The sequence below is a fragment of the Silene latifolia genome, unplaced genomic scaffold (genome assembly GCF_048544455.1).
Source record: "Silene latifolia isolate original U9 population unplaced genomic scaffold, ASM4854445v1 scaffold_75, whole genome shotgun sequence".
Lineage (NCBI taxonomy): Eukaryota > Viridiplantae > Streptophyta > Magnoliopsida > Caryophyllales > Caryophyllaceae > Silene > Silene latifolia.
In genome coordinates, this window is record NW_027413661.1 from 3,626,220 (window position 1) to 3,641,571 (window position 15,352).

Here is a 15,352-nt window from a genome sequence, read left to right on the forward strand (position 1 = left end):
GGGAAAGGTAAGTATATTAATCAAAAGAACCTCAAAAAGTTCAAGTTACAACTCTTCATATGAACAGATAAATGAAAGAATGCCATCTAGAACTACAAAAGAAACTCAAAATTTATCTAGCCATCCTCTATCAGCAGGCTTCAGAGTACTGACATTAAGTCTATAGAATCTAGCCTTAACATCAGTAATAATGTGTTGAATAACATGCTCAGGCTTCCTCACGTACAATTTCAGTCTAATTTCATTTCGTACCCTCTAGATGAAGTATACCAAGTACATATGACAGGCTCCAATGATTTTCCTGTGGAGTTTGGGACACCTTGCAGAAGAATACCACTTCACCAGGTCATTTATGGGGACATTAATATTCAGGCGCTGGTGAAGAAGTCTACAACACTCAGTACTATAAGCACAATCATAGAATAGATGCTGGTGATCCTCATTCTGAGCCCTGCAAATATCACACATAGGATCCATAAGAGTACCCATTCTATTCAGTCTGTCCTTAGTCAGAAACCTCAGATGTTGTGCAGCCCAGAAAATGAATGCAGTCTTAGGAATGTTTAATCTGTTCCAACATAAGTGAGACCAAGGAACCTTAGATTTGCTCTGCCTTAACCATTCATTACCAGACTTCACAATATAGTCGATATTCAGATTCAGCCATTTATGATTGGTGTATGCTTGGGAAAAGAGGATCATTGTTTGAGAAATTTTCCTCCACGACCAGCTACAATCACAAGGAGGTGAGTAATCAGTCCACTCTTTCCCTTTCATGTAGACATGATTAACCCACCTAACCCATAGATGATCTTTCTTACAAGCTAGCCACCAAGCATACTTCCCCAGAATTGCCCTGTTCTAATCCTTAGCCACCCTGAGACCTAATCCTCCCTTTGACTTAGGAGCACAACAAGTATCCCAAGAAATAGCAGGAGCCTTCCCATAATCAGATTTTCCAGCCCATAAAAAATTCCTACAGATAGCATTGACCCTATTCAGAATCCCATTAGGTATCAAGAAGATATTAACCCAATAAGTGTGAAGAGTAGACAGGACAGAGGACACCAAGGTGAGTCTGCCAGCATAAGACAAATGCCTTATCCCCCATCCTCTGATTCTAGCAACCAATTTATCCAGTAATTTCATCCCCTCATTCTTGGTTAATTTCTTGGAAGACATGGGTATGCCAAGATATTTGAAAGGCAGATTTTCACTCTTAAACCCAGAAACCTGCAAAGTATTATTGACAGTACTGGTGGTAGCTCCATTAAAATAGATCTCAGACTTGGACTTGTTCATATGAAGTCCTGAAGCAGCATAAAAAGTGGCAAAACATCTCAGGATCCAAATAATAGAACTCGCAGTCCCTTTGCAAAACATTAAGAGGTCGTCAGCAAACATCAAGTGATTCAGCTTCATATGACTGCACATAGGATGAAATATGAAGGTATCTTGAAGGGAAGCAACCTTTAGAATTCTAGAGAGAGACTTCATGCAAAGGGTGAAAAGAAGAGGTGAGAGTGGATCACCTTATTTTAGACCCCGTTTGCCCTGAAAGAATCCAAAAGAGCCTCCATTGACAGATAAAGAATAAGAAGGAGTGTTTATACACACCATGATAAGCTCAATAAATCTCTGAGGGAAATTAAATGCATAAAGCATTTGTTCTAAAAATTTGCATTCTACTGAATCATAAGCTTTTTTGAGGTCAATTTTAATCAAACACCTTGGGGAGGCAGCCTTCCTATTATATAGTCTAACTAAGTCTTGACAAAAAAGAATATTCTCAACAATGTTTCTTCCTTTCACAAACCCTCCCTGACTATCACTCACAATATCAGGCAAAACCTGGCTCAATCTCTTGCAAAGGACTTTAGCCAAGCACTTGTATAAGGTGTTACAACAAGCAATTGGCCTAAAGTCCAAGACACTAGCAGGATTATCAATCTTTGGAATGAGAGTGAGTGTAGTAGTATTTAGTTGTTTTAGGAGTTTACCAGTGAGAAAGAAATCCTTAACAGCACACAACACATCATTGCCAACTATGTCCCAGGCATCCTTATAAAATTGGCTCGTGTACCCGTCAGGTCCAGGGGACTTATTCCCTGGAATAGAAAATAAGCAGCCCTTGATCTCCTCATCTATCACAGCTGCAAGCAGAATATCTCTATGAGCTTGTGTCACAAGATTCCCAAGTCTAATAGTAGGCACATGGACATCAGCAGTAGAGTGACAAGTACCCAATAATCCTTTATAATAAGTTAAGAATGCATCTTCAATATCCTTTGATAAGAAATACCATTCTCCCCTTTAATGGTCATCACTCTATTGTGAATCTGTCTGGATCTGATGTGGTTATGAAAAAATCTTGTATTGTCATCACCATTACATAACCAGTCAACTTTTGCCCTCTAACTCAAAAAGCTATGCTGAATTTTGCTCAGTTGTCTGTAATAATTAGCAGCATTCTTTTCAGCAACACTAATACTCTCATCAGTAGGGTTAGACTGCAATTGAATTTTAAGACTGTCCAACAGGGCCTTGGAGACACCCATAGCTTTATCAATATAAGAGAAATTGCACCTATTTAACTCCCTCAGATTATACTTTAGATTCCTTAACTTATGCACCAGTTGATACATAAGAGTTCCCCTGACAGGCCTACTCCAAGCTTGCTGCACAACTGTTTGAAAACCATCATCTAAGCTCCACATATTATAATACCTGAACTGTCCTTTAGGTCTTATCCTCACTTGTCGTCTAAAGCAGACACAGGGATTATGATCAAACAATCCTTCAGGTAAAAAGTGAGCATAAGCATTAGGGTATAAATCCATCCACTCAGAATTGATAAGAAATCTATCAATCCTAGAAAAAGCCCTAGTCTGAGGTTCATGCTTGTTGTTCCAAGTATAGAAAGCCCCTTGAGCCTTAATATCAGTGAGTCCACAATACTGGACACAAGCTCGAAAATCAGTAATTTTAGTCCAAGTAACCTCTTTACCAATTCTTTCATTATAATGAAGCACATTATTTAATCACCACAGACCCCCCAAAGGCTTATGATAATTATCCTTAATAAATCTCAGGTGAGTCCATAGGTAATCTCTCTCACTATCCTCATTGAAACCATAGACTACAGAAAAGAAAAACTCATCACCAGTAGCTCTCTCATTGACCAAAACAGTAATAACTTGAGCATTCATATGAAGAGTAGTAACAGTAAATAATTGAGGAACCCAAATAATCCAGACTCTACCTCCATGATGATAGGAGTTATTATTAATTCCTTCCCAATTAGATCCTAAATTATGAAGAATACTAGTAAAATCATGAAGCTTAACCTTAGTTTCAACTAAACCATAGAGACCAATATTATTCTGATGCAGAAATTTTTTAACATCTAGCTGTTTATTGATCCCATTTATTCCCCTAACATTCCAACTACCAATACTATGCATTACCAGTTATCACAGGTGAAGCCACCAGTCTACCATTCAATTGTGTGGATTTTTTTGGACTCAAAGCTTCTGCATAAGACTTGGTGGGAAAGATATCCTTCCTTGAGTCATTATGCTCTTGTCTAGTAACTTGTTGAATAACTGGTATTGATGATGGCAGACGAGAAGAATCATGATAAATGACCCCTCCAAAAGGTGGTGCAGGTGAACCTACATGGGCAAGCACAGGTCTAGATTTCTGCACTAGTCTCCAAACCTTAAGGGGAGGTTTAGGAACAGGAGCATTTGTTTTTGGACCTGGAGCAGGCACAACCTTCTTTTTGCACATCTCTTTGTTGTGACCAATACACTTACAACTACCACACACAGTTGGCTTCCATTCATATTCAACAAGAATGCTAACATCAACACCCTTTTCATCCTTAAAATAGAGTTTATCAGGAAATTCCTGACCTATTTCAACCTCCACCGGTAATCTAGTAAAACCTAGGGGTGTCTTGTCTTCAGTTGCTGCATCCCTTCTAATAAACTTACCTAGCAGACCAGCCAGTTTCTCAAGACAAGCCTTACTCCAAAATTTTAAAGGTAAGCCACATAGACGGAGCCAAATAGGAACTGCTTTGACCCTCTCCTTCATCAAACTACAATCTTCTGTCCAAGTCTTAACAACCACTGGTTTATTGTCAAACATCGGAAAACCATGCTGATGTGACCATAATTAGCGCACATTTAGTCCCCCAATTGAGCCTATTTTGCATACTATTATAACATTTTACGGCCATTTTATCCGTCAAAACCTTCCTATTTGCTTTTCTATCGCATTTCATATGTTTTGTAGAAAAGGAGAGGATAAGGCGGAAATTCCCGTCTTTCATGCATATTTGGAAGCTACTTGACGATAATAGATGGACTAGTATGAAGAGGAAGCAAGGACTAAAGACCAATCTCGAAAGAATAAAACGGAAATGAGCAAAAAGGGGAAGAAACGAAGAAGAACCATTGCTGAAGAACAATCCGAGCGGATTGTCTAAAATCCGCCCGTCTCATCACCACAATCCGAGCGTCCTGTCTCTAATCCGCTCGGATTACACCCCTACAATCCGCTCGGATTCCCCCTCGCCAATCCGAGCGTCTTGCCCAAGGATCCGCTCGGATTCCCTTACCAGAATCCGGCCGTCCCGACTTTCATCCGCACGGATTGAAGCACAAAGCACGTTTTCATTCTTCTAGCAACGATAAGAGAAGCCCTTCTCTCGGACAATCCCGGAGTCTCCCTGCTCAAATCTCAAAAGTGTAATTACTAGTTTAACCCTTAGTTAACCCTAATGCATCCTCCCTAATTTCCACTATAAATACCCCATTTGTAAATAATCAAGGGGGGGGGGGGGCTCTTTATGAAGTTTTTAGAATAGAAAATCCTTCTTTAGATTAGATTAGGAGTAGATTAGAATAGACTACTCTTTAATCTTTCCACAAATTACACATTAATCTCTCCTTAATTATTGTTCAAGTTTATTATTCAAGTTTATTATTGGGTAATTGAAGATTATTGGGTTATTATTGGGAGATTGACAACCTTCCATCAATCATCAATTTCTTCTATTATTCTTTGCATTATTATTTTGGAATCTCCATAGGTATAACTCTCTTAATCCTTGTTTTAATTATTGTTAATCTTTCTTACTTGTTCATCATGTTTTACCTTGTTAATATGATTGACAACCTTGTTAGCATGTTAAACTTGATAATGAGTGAGTAGTCTCTTAGCTAGGATTAGTGGGTAATTAAGGGAAACAAACATGGGGATTGATTCATGCTTAATCTAATATGTTCACATGATTAAATTGCTTGCTTGTTGTGATGTCAAGTTTATGCACATGTTATGTTTGATGAAATGCTAAGCCTATGAATCCTTGCATTTTTACCATCTTTTATCTACTCAACTTGACTTGTAAGATATAAACCAACTCGAGTCTTGTTAGACCATGCATAGAATTTGAATAGGAGGAAAGTAAGTCGACTTGTAGGTGTTGTACAATCTAATCGATTCGGCTCCGGGACCCAACTCTTCCTATGAACCGTAAGACATAACCCAACTCGGTTCCTCCACAACATTAATTGCTTGCAACCTTGTAAACATGTTTGTATGATCAACACCATGAATCCCCTATGACCCCATGATATCCTAGCACTTTTAATCGATTGCTTACATCTTCCCTTTTTATTGCTTGTTTTACTTTATTGCTTTTATTAGTCTAGAACACAACTACAAACCCCATCAATCGTGACACTAGCATAAATTGAGATAGATAGACTTAGAACCCAAAGCACACCGTCCCATGGATCGACCTCGACTTACCGCTAACTAGTTGTATGTTGAGTATTATAAATGTGTTTGATTTGATGAGTGACGACATCATCCGGATCAAAATGGCGCCATTGCCGGGGATGGTGCTATGTGATTAAGTTCTTACTTGTTTGTCTATTTTGATTTTGCTTTAACCTTGAGGAACTTGTTCCTCAAGGATTGTTCTTACCGTTTTTGTGTAGTTTCCGTGCTTGTAGTTGTTTCCTTGTCTTAGTTATGATGACTCAAGACATGTGTTGTGGAGTATGTGGTGGATCTTTTGAGTATGACTATGGGTATGGGGAGTTTGAGGAGCAAGTCAACACAAACCTACCTTATTATTTGTACAACGAAAATCCTAACCACTACCCCAATTTTTCCCACCAAAATCACCACACCCAATATCAACAACAACCACCCACCCAATACCCATTTCACAATGAACTTCAATTGCCACAATACAACCACTTTCACACCTACCCACAACAAAGAGATGAACCCATTCAAAACATGATTCTCCAAATGATGGGAGGTCAACAAAACCTCTTCAAACAAATGCTAGAGGAGAGCCAAAAAAGGGACAATGTCCTTCAAAGCATTGTTTCCCAAAGCGAGGAGTTGGAGATTCAAATTGACCAATTAAAAGAATTCCAAGCAATTACTCACAACCATTCTTTGGATATTGAGCATAAATGCGATTTTGAAGTAGTAACCTTTGGCATGGAAGATGAGAAGTGGGAGGAGCCAAATTCCTTGAGCTCTTGTGACTATGAGAGTGTTGTGTTTGATGAGGAAGACATGAGGTTGAGCAAACCAAATGTTCTTAGCCTTTGTGAGTATGAGGGTGTGTCCTTTGATATGAACGTTGAGGTGTTGGAAAAAGAGCTAGACAAAGCCCCCATTCATGATTTACGAGAAGATGATAACAACGATGATGAACCTAGAGGGATTCACAATATCACCTTGCTTGAGGAGCCTATCCTTGAGACATTTGAGATACCTTATCATGAAGAAGAACGTCCTTCCTTTATCCTTCATGAAGACCACTTGGCACCTATCATGGAGCCAATGATCATTGAAGAGGATATGTTAGATCTTCTCCAAAAAGCCAAAGTGTCTTACAAGAGTTATTTGGTGAAAAAGCTCAAAGAGAAAATTGCTCGTGAGGCTACTTGTGAAGATTTGACACCCATAATCTCAACCCCTATGGTATCCGATCATCAAAGTCATGAAAACTCTCCTTCCACCTTGGGAGGATTGAAAAATCAAAATGCTATCATCACCAAAATTGAAGAAGAAGTTGGTAAGTGGAAGTCCCCGGATGAAAATGAACCACACTTCATGCTTAATCTTAACAAGAATCATGGATGTATTTACTTGAAGCATCGGGAAAGCTCTAGTGCCAAGGACAAGGTGAAAGAAAGGATGTATGACAAACTTCCTTGGCCAAATTTCATCTTCAAGTGGAGCAACCCATACTTATGCTTATTCGGAGCTTGTTCACAAGCTTTTGATCTTCTACTAAGAGCCTTGAGCTCTATGGATAAGAATTCCTTCAAATTGAACTAGTTTGGTGGAGTCCTACCTAAAACCACCGTTTGTAAGATATTTCTTGAACCCTTTATTTTGTATAATATTGTACATATTTTTGCATTTAAATCCTAACATGAGAAAGAAGAGAGAGAGAGTCATCTTACATGTTTCCTAAGCAAATTTCAGAAAAGGATAAGGAAAAAAAGAGAAAATCAGTGAAAAGGGGTTTATCATTTCACGAAAGAAGAAAGAAGGAGGAGAAAGAGGCAGAGACGCTCGGATCCAAGCAATTCCGCCCGTCCAGGGCCCACGGAAAAGAAAAAGCTGAAACTGTGGAAGAATCCGAGCAGATTCAAGGGAATCCGCCCGTCCCACCAAATCCGTCCGTCTTCTCCACGGGACGCCCGTCCCGTATGAAGTCCAACAGCAAGATTTTAATCTACGCCAAAATCCGTGCGGATTAGAAGGAATCCGTCCGTCCTGATAAAGACGTCCGTCCCATGGGAAATCCGCCCGTCTTGTGCTCGCTTCTCAACCAACAGATTTCTGTTCTAGAATCCGTGCGGATTCTACGAGAAGACGCCCGTCTTGCCCATCGAGAATCCGTCCGTCCCGCCCGAGATCCGCTCGGATTGTCATCATTCACGCGAGAAAAATCGGGTCAAGTCCAACCCTATCCGTTCGGATTCCCTTCTTTTTCTATATAAACACCCCCCTTCTCCCTCATTTCCTCATCCTACCAAACCCTAACACTCTCTTCAATCCTCAAAATCCCCTTCATATCCTCAAAAACACCCACATCACCCCCATCACCAACATGAGTTCCAAGGGAAAGGCCAAGAAATTGTTTGATTCGATCGGAAAGAAGCGCAAGGGGTCATCCTCTTCAACACCACGAAATGTGATAATGAGGGGAGGTATTGAACAACTCAACAACTTCCAAGAAGTGATCTTCATATCCGACGACCAACGCGAAAATTTCGTCGAGCTTCTAGGTAAGAAATACGAACCTACTCAATTTGTTGACACTAGGGTGTTGGAAATCCTTAAGATAAGGTACCCTACCGAGGCATTCTTCAATGGCCTTGGCATTGGGGACCTTTTCCATGCTCATGAAGAGACTTACCTTAGTCTCACCCTTGAGTTCTTGAGTAGCCTTCGCATTGTGGCGGATGCCCGCAACAATCTAGGCATGGAGTTTAGGTTATGCAACCGAGACCATGTTCTTTCTCTTGAGGAATTTGCCTATGTTTTCGGTCTCCAAATACCCACCGCCTATACCGACAAGCCCGATAATTTTAGTGTGGATTTTCTTTGGAAAGCTATCTCCGGGAAGAACTTTACCCATATAAAGCGTTGCTATACATTTGCTATTCAACACCCGGTGATTCGATTCACCGAACGCTTTGTAGCCGGATGCATCAATGGGAGGTACGAGCAAGATCGGTGTACTATCATCGACTTAACTTTTCTTGAGTCTCATTTGAATGTTCAAGCGGTGAGGCGTTATAACTTCAATACGCCACTTGAGATACTCAATAGGTTCAATGACTTTGCTCAAGGGACATCTCAACTTAAAACCTTCGTGATGGGAGGTCTAATCACAATGTTGGCTAAACACCTTTGCCCCGGGTTCAATGCCCGAGAAACCTATATTCCTCTTGAAGGGAGGACTTTGATTGATGAGCACACCATTTTCTATAGTCACCGGTGGTGTAACTACACTGACGATGGGAGTGTGGAATGGTACACCAAGGGTTGCACTTCGATGATCCTTGAAGGATGGAAGATACCGGGCATCGAACCACGATTGAGTCCATACTCTCCTCCACCAAGCTACCTCCTTGATATCCAAATTCTTGATAATCCCCCTCAAAGGGAAGAGCCACGCCGTCAACCACCTCGTGGAGGGCCGGGGATACAAATGCGCCCACCTTCCTATGTCCCTATCCCACCTTACCCTATTCAACATACCCCTTACCAACCGGCAATCCCCAACACCCCGGATTTTAATGATTTGATGGCACTCATGAATAGAGTGGACCTTGGGGTGCACAAAGGGAGGGAAGACAACTACCTAGCCCTCTACCCCCAATATTATAGCATGGCTCAACAAGGGTATATTGACCCCAATGGTCCTAAACCCTCTTGGGCACAACCGGAGCTCTTGTTCCCAAATCATGGGGACCAAGCTTGGGGTCGCGGCGATGGAGGGCATTCTAGCCAAGGTGGAGGGTACTCGGGTCAAGAAGGAGCTTTTGACCAAGGAGGATATTGGGGCCAAGCACCCGGACATGATCAAGCCGGAAGCTCTCATGGTTATGGCTATGACTATGATGAGGATGAAGAGTGAAAGAGGCCTACTTCACCACTTCCACTTGTATGATACCCATATCCCCCCCCCCTCTCTCTCTTTTATTTACATTGCATTTAGTGTAGCTTTTGCATGCCTTTGTATTAAATATTGCATTTACATTAGTTAGTTCATATAGTATAGTTTGCATTGTATTTATCCCACATGATTCATATAGATAGTTGCATATAGACTAGAATTCATGCATAGGCACTAATGACCAAACCTATTCCTTTTCTACATTAGAAATAGTGTTTAAATTGGTTTGGGGAGGTTTGATCATAGGTGACTTAAGCACTTATCATGCATCATATAGTATAGTTTAGATTGCATTCACTTGTTATATATATCATATAGAATTGCATCTAGTTAGAGCATGCATTCATTCATATCATTGCTTAAAATCAAAAATTCAAAAACATGTTTTTTTCTTTTTATTCCTACTCCTACATGTACATTGAGGACAATGTCCAAAATAAAGTGGGGGATGGGAATTTATATTCCAAAAATGCATAAAAATTGAAAAATTTCGAAAAATCCCAAAAATATGTTCTTTTAACAAAAACCATAAAAATTTGAAAAATTTAAAAATCCAAAAACAAGTTCATTTCCTTTTTAGTGTAGTCTTGTATATATTATTGTATATATTGTGTTTGTTCATCCTTGTTCACATTGATTGACTACGCCACATCCGAGACATGAGGATATTGAAGACCGCATGGTATGATCTTTCCAATCTCCTTTTTCCTCTTTATGTTAATGACTATGTGGCTTTATTTTGATTGATGCGGTATAAACAATGTGAATTTAGGACTTGCATTTAGATTGTTTGTCATATTAGTTGGTAGAATCATATGCATTAGGATGTTTATATGATAGTTGCATCATGGCATGTAGTTGCATGTTAGAAAAATTTTGCGAAACCGTCTATTTGGGAAGCTTGACTAGTGTATATAGGCCCTAGTAGATGCTTTTTATTCTTAAGACTTTGCTTGTTAGAATACTTGTAAAACACCCTAGGATGTGTCATGCTAGTATCCTTTGACCCATGGTTTAAGGCCTAGTCAAGAGTACCTTGTGGTGTGATAACTCCTTGGCTACCGTTTATTCCAAGGTGACCCTTGAAACCATGCATACTTCTATCATTCATCCATGTTCTACCACATTTTTGTCATCAAAGGGAATGGGCACAAAAAAAAGAAATCAATTTGAGTTCAATGAAATGAAAAGTGAAAGAAAGTTTGCAAAAATGCATCAAATGAAAAGAGGAGCAAAAATAGAACTCCTAAGCTTCAAATACAAGGCACCCTCGTTACTAATTGGGGTGACTTTGAAAATGTTCAAAAAGAAATGCAAAAAGTTGTCAAGTGTTGAAAAGCCAAAAATGAAAAGAAATGGCAAAAGAAAGTGTTCTCAAATGTTATATGCCACAAGAAATTGCGAGGAGAAACAAAAACAAAAGCAAACTCCCAAAAGAGAAACTCAAATTCTATCGATCCCTTTATCCACCGTATCCATTTTTGTGCATGGTAGAGAGGGGACGACCCTTCTTCTTGTCTAGGCAAGAGGGGGAATTCCGCGATCCTCCAGTGTTTCTAACACCATAGGGAGCCTACTCTTGACAAAACCATTTAACGATTGAGGACAAAGGTACCCTAGCTTGACACCTTTTGGAGGTGATTTATTGGTATCCTTCTAGGCTTAGTAGTTTGAAGAAATTGTATCTATGAAGGAGTGTGTACCCTTGAATTGCTTCCCTTGTAGATAATTTCCGCCACTTAGATGAGGAAAGTGGCTATTTCTTTTTGTAGATGCATCCATTATGTGATTTTGTGTGCTTTAATGTTTGGATGTGTCGCCATTTTGGCAAGACCCACCTTGCCTTGCAAGAAGGCATCCTACCTCATGGTTGTCTTGTTGTGAGTTGAAGGGGCGGAGTGAGACCCGCTAATTGTCTCATATCGGCTATGTTATTAGGTTAGTTTAAATAAAGGTCTAGTTTTAGTCACCTCTTTACTCGGGACGAGTAAAGGTTCGGTTTGGGGATATTTGATGTGACCATAATTAGCGCACATTTAGTCCCCCAATTGAGCCTATTTTGCATACTATTATAACATTTTACGGCCATTTTATCCGTCAAAACCTTCCTATTTGCTTTTCTATCGCATTTCATATGTTTTGTAGAAAAGGAGAGGATAAGGCGGAAATTCCCGTCTTTCATGCATATTTGGAAGCTACTTGACGATAATAGATGGACTAGTATGAAGAGGAAGCAAGGACTAAAGACCAATCTCGAAAGAATAAAACGGAAATGAGCAAAAAGGGGAAGAAACGAAGAAGAACCATTGCTGAAGAACAATCCGAGCGGATTGTCTAAAATCCGCCCGTCTCATCACCACAATCCGAGCGTCCTGTCTCTAATCCGCTCGGATTACACCCCTACAATCCGCTCGGATTCCCCCTCGCCAATCCGAGCGTCTTGCCCAAGGATCCGCTCGGATTCCCTTACCAGAATCCGGCCGTCCCGACTTCCATCCGCACGGATTGAAGCACAGCACGTTTTCATTCTTCTAGCAACGATAAGAGAAGCCCTTCTCTCGGACAATCCCGGAGTCTCCCTGCTCAAATCTCAAAAGTGTAATTACTAGTTTAACCCTTAGTTAACCCTAATGCATCCTCCCTAATTTCCACTATAAATACCCCATTTGTAAATAATCAGGGGGGGGCTCTTTATGAAGTTTTTAGAATAGAAAATCCTTCTTTAGATTAGATTAGGAGTAGATTAGAATAGACTACTCTTTAATCTTTCCACAAATTACACATTAATCTCTCCTTAATTATTGTTCAAGTTTATTATTCAAGTTTATTATTGGGTAATTGAAGATTATTGGGTTATTATTGGGAGATTGACAACCTTCCATCAATCATCAATTTCTTCTATTATTCTTTGCATTATTATTTTGGAATCTCCATAGGTATAACTCTCTTAATCCTTGTTTTAATTATTGTTAATCTTTCTTACTTGTTCATCATGTTTTACCTTGTTAATATGATTGACAACCTTGTTAGCATGTTAAACTTGATAATGAGTGAGTAGTCTCTTAGCTAGGATTAGTGGGTAATTAAGGGAAACAAACATGGGGATTGATTCATGCTTAATCTAATATGTTCACATGATTAAATTGCTTGCTTGTTGTGATGTCAAGTTTATGCACATGTTATGTTTGATGAAATGCTAAGCCTATGAATCCTTGCATTTTTACCATCTTTTATCTACTCAACTTGACTTGTAAGATATAAACCAACTCGAGTCTTGTTAGACCATGCATAGAATTTGAATAGGAGGAAAGTAAGTCGACTTGTAGGTGTTGTACAATCTAATCGATTCGGCTCCGGGACCCAACTCTTCCTATGAACCGTAAGACATAACCCAACTCGGTTCCTCCACAACATTAATTGCTTGCAACCTTGTAAACATGTTTGTATGATCAACACCATGAATCCCCTATGACCCCATGATATCCTAGCACTTTTAATCGATTGCTTACATCTTCCCTTTTTATTGCTTGTTTTACTTTATTGCTTTTATTAGTCTAGAACACAACTACAAACCCCATCAATCGTGACACTAGCATAAATTGAGATAGATAGACTTAGAACCCAAAGCACACCGTCCCATGGATCGACCTCGACTTACCGCTAACTAGTTGTATGTTGAGTATTATAAATGTGTTTGATTTGATGAGTGACGACATCATCCGGATCACATGCTGAAGGACTAAGCTTTGACACTCCTTTGTAGGGAATCTGACCAGAAACACCCCGTTAGGGAGGAAGGAAAGCTTATCAAACTTATAAACGCCCCAAAGTTTCTGAATGAACCCCGACAACAATTCCCAGGGAGGATTGCTACCTAAGACATAACAAACAACAGCTGTCTCCCAATACGCTACCTCTGATGCTACATCCTCGGCTGTGAATTGCAGCACTGCTTCACACTAGAAGTAGTCTTAGTGGGAGCAGAGTGCTTACCTTCCGCAAGAGTCCAATCCCTAGAATCAACAGCTTCCTCCTCAGTAGTTACAACATCAGCCGCTTCTTCCTCAATAGTGACAGAAACCTCTTCCTAAATGATTATATTTTGAAATGGATTTTATTTTACAAAATTTCGTCATGGTTTTGTTTACAAATGGTGATCATGTATATGATAAAAACATACATATGGGCATTATAACAGTATGCTGAGTGCATTTAAAGGGTTTTGGCTTAAAAGGGTGGGTTGCCACACCAAGCAATCAAACCCTGTTATGTGGAGAGGTCTGTGCCAAACATGAGTAAGGTCGGTTCCTAGTCTATTTCCTCGAGTAGTGAAAGCTCTAAATACAAACATGAGTATGTACCGCAGTATGGTTGACGTTAATCAGTATCTATCTTAGGCCCAGATAGGAATTTGGACCGTCCGGACGGGACGATTGGTCGAATGGGTGGGTTTAGGGCCTAGGAAGACCAAATGAAACGACATAAGAAGATCAAGTAATGAAAATCAACAACTGTCTCGTATAAAACTATTCCCTAACCTTGTTCAAGTTTCACCCTGGGTAACACGTAAGTGTATCATCCCCTGCGGAGTCGCCAAACTGTGGACATGGGCCACCCGAGTTGCGCACACCCGTGCGTTGGTTTCGTGGCGGCGACACTTCTCCCACGGAACCTTGCTTTGCCAAAGCATGTCATGGGCCATTACCGATTTGTGAGGCATTGAAACCGGTGAAAGGTTGAATAAGCCTGCATTTGTGGAGTCGCCACCAATTTAATGTGGAAAAATTGGAAACCGTTCGAATACTTCGCGCCATGTCAAAACACAAAGTAATGACATGAACACTAAGAACTCGTTACTCTTAGCATTATATGTCTAGAATGACTCTCTAGATGCCAATGGACACGGATGTCCAGAGATAACTGAGTAAGGGGTGAGGGTATGTATTAGGAAGCTCTTTAATTCGAACACCTAATCCCACCCGCCTCGATAGCGGCCTCTACTAATGATTAGAGAAGTTATTCATATTTATATCTCATCGATGTAATGTATGCCATGCAACAAACATGGATTAATCCTAGCATGGGAGATTAGACTAAGTCGGTTAACACGTGTTTTAGCAAACAATTTGGGGTTGAAGTTGGAAATTAGATTAATTACATGTGAATGCCAAGTAATAAGATCATACATAAGAGTAATAATTACGATAAATGAATAATAAAAATTACAAAATATTACAAAACTTTATTTGATCTACGTCAAGGCACGCTCGAAAACGGGATTTCAAAGAAGAAAATGAAAATTAGAAATAAAATATGAAATATACGTCAGATTAGAGGTGATAATACGAATAATAATTGATTTAAACCGTAATTAGAAGCTACGTCAAGGCGAGAAAGAGTTCAAGGACAGAGACTAACCCAGAATAGGCACAGCATCTGCTGGGTCCTTTGGAAGAGGCGAAGCTCTTCCTGCGTCTGTTCTAGAGCTGGGCTCTGGCTGTGAAGTCAGAACCGCAACAATGTTATCGTTTGTTGGTTGATTTAAGATTTATTATTGATATTAGACTCAAATTGAAGTAATATAACCGATTAAATATATCAGGGCAAGTCATAAAA

General features: G+C 39.9%; 1 protein-coding gene across 1 annotated transcript; it reads right to left on the bottom strand.

The window, feature by feature from the left end:
• Window positions 1-861: 861 nt before the first annotated feature.
• LOC141640287 (uncharacterized) lies at window positions 862-14,438 on the bottom strand. The gene is made up of 8 exons (XM_074449136.1): window positions 14,367-14,438; window positions 13,730-13,823; window positions 13,510-13,670; window positions 3,468-4,167; window positions 3,119-3,358; window positions 2,420-3,001; window positions 1,817-2,252; window positions 862-1,426 (listed from the first exon to the last, which is right to left on the bottom strand). The coding sequence occupies exons 1-8, from the start codon at window positions 14,436-14,438 to the stop codon at window positions 862-864; spliced, it is 2,850 nt and encodes a 949-aa protein (XP_074305237.1).
• Window positions 14,439-15,352: the final 914 nt, after the last annotated feature.

Bases quoted from the DNA above. Each gene is read 5' to 3' on its own strand.
- LOC141640287 (XM_074449136.1), bottom strand. From the start codon at position 14,438: ATGGCCCATGACATGCTTTGGCAAAGCAAGGTTCCGTGGGAGAAGTGT. The intron at 13,824-14,366 runs GTGTGCGCAACT...ATAATCATTTAG, and splicing joins GCCACGAAACCAACGCACGG to GAAGAGGTTTCTGTCACTAT. The intron at 4,168-13,509 runs GTCAGATTCCCT...TGGTCACATCAG, and splicing joins TCCCTAACGGGGTGTTTCTG to CATGGTTTTCCGATGTTTGA.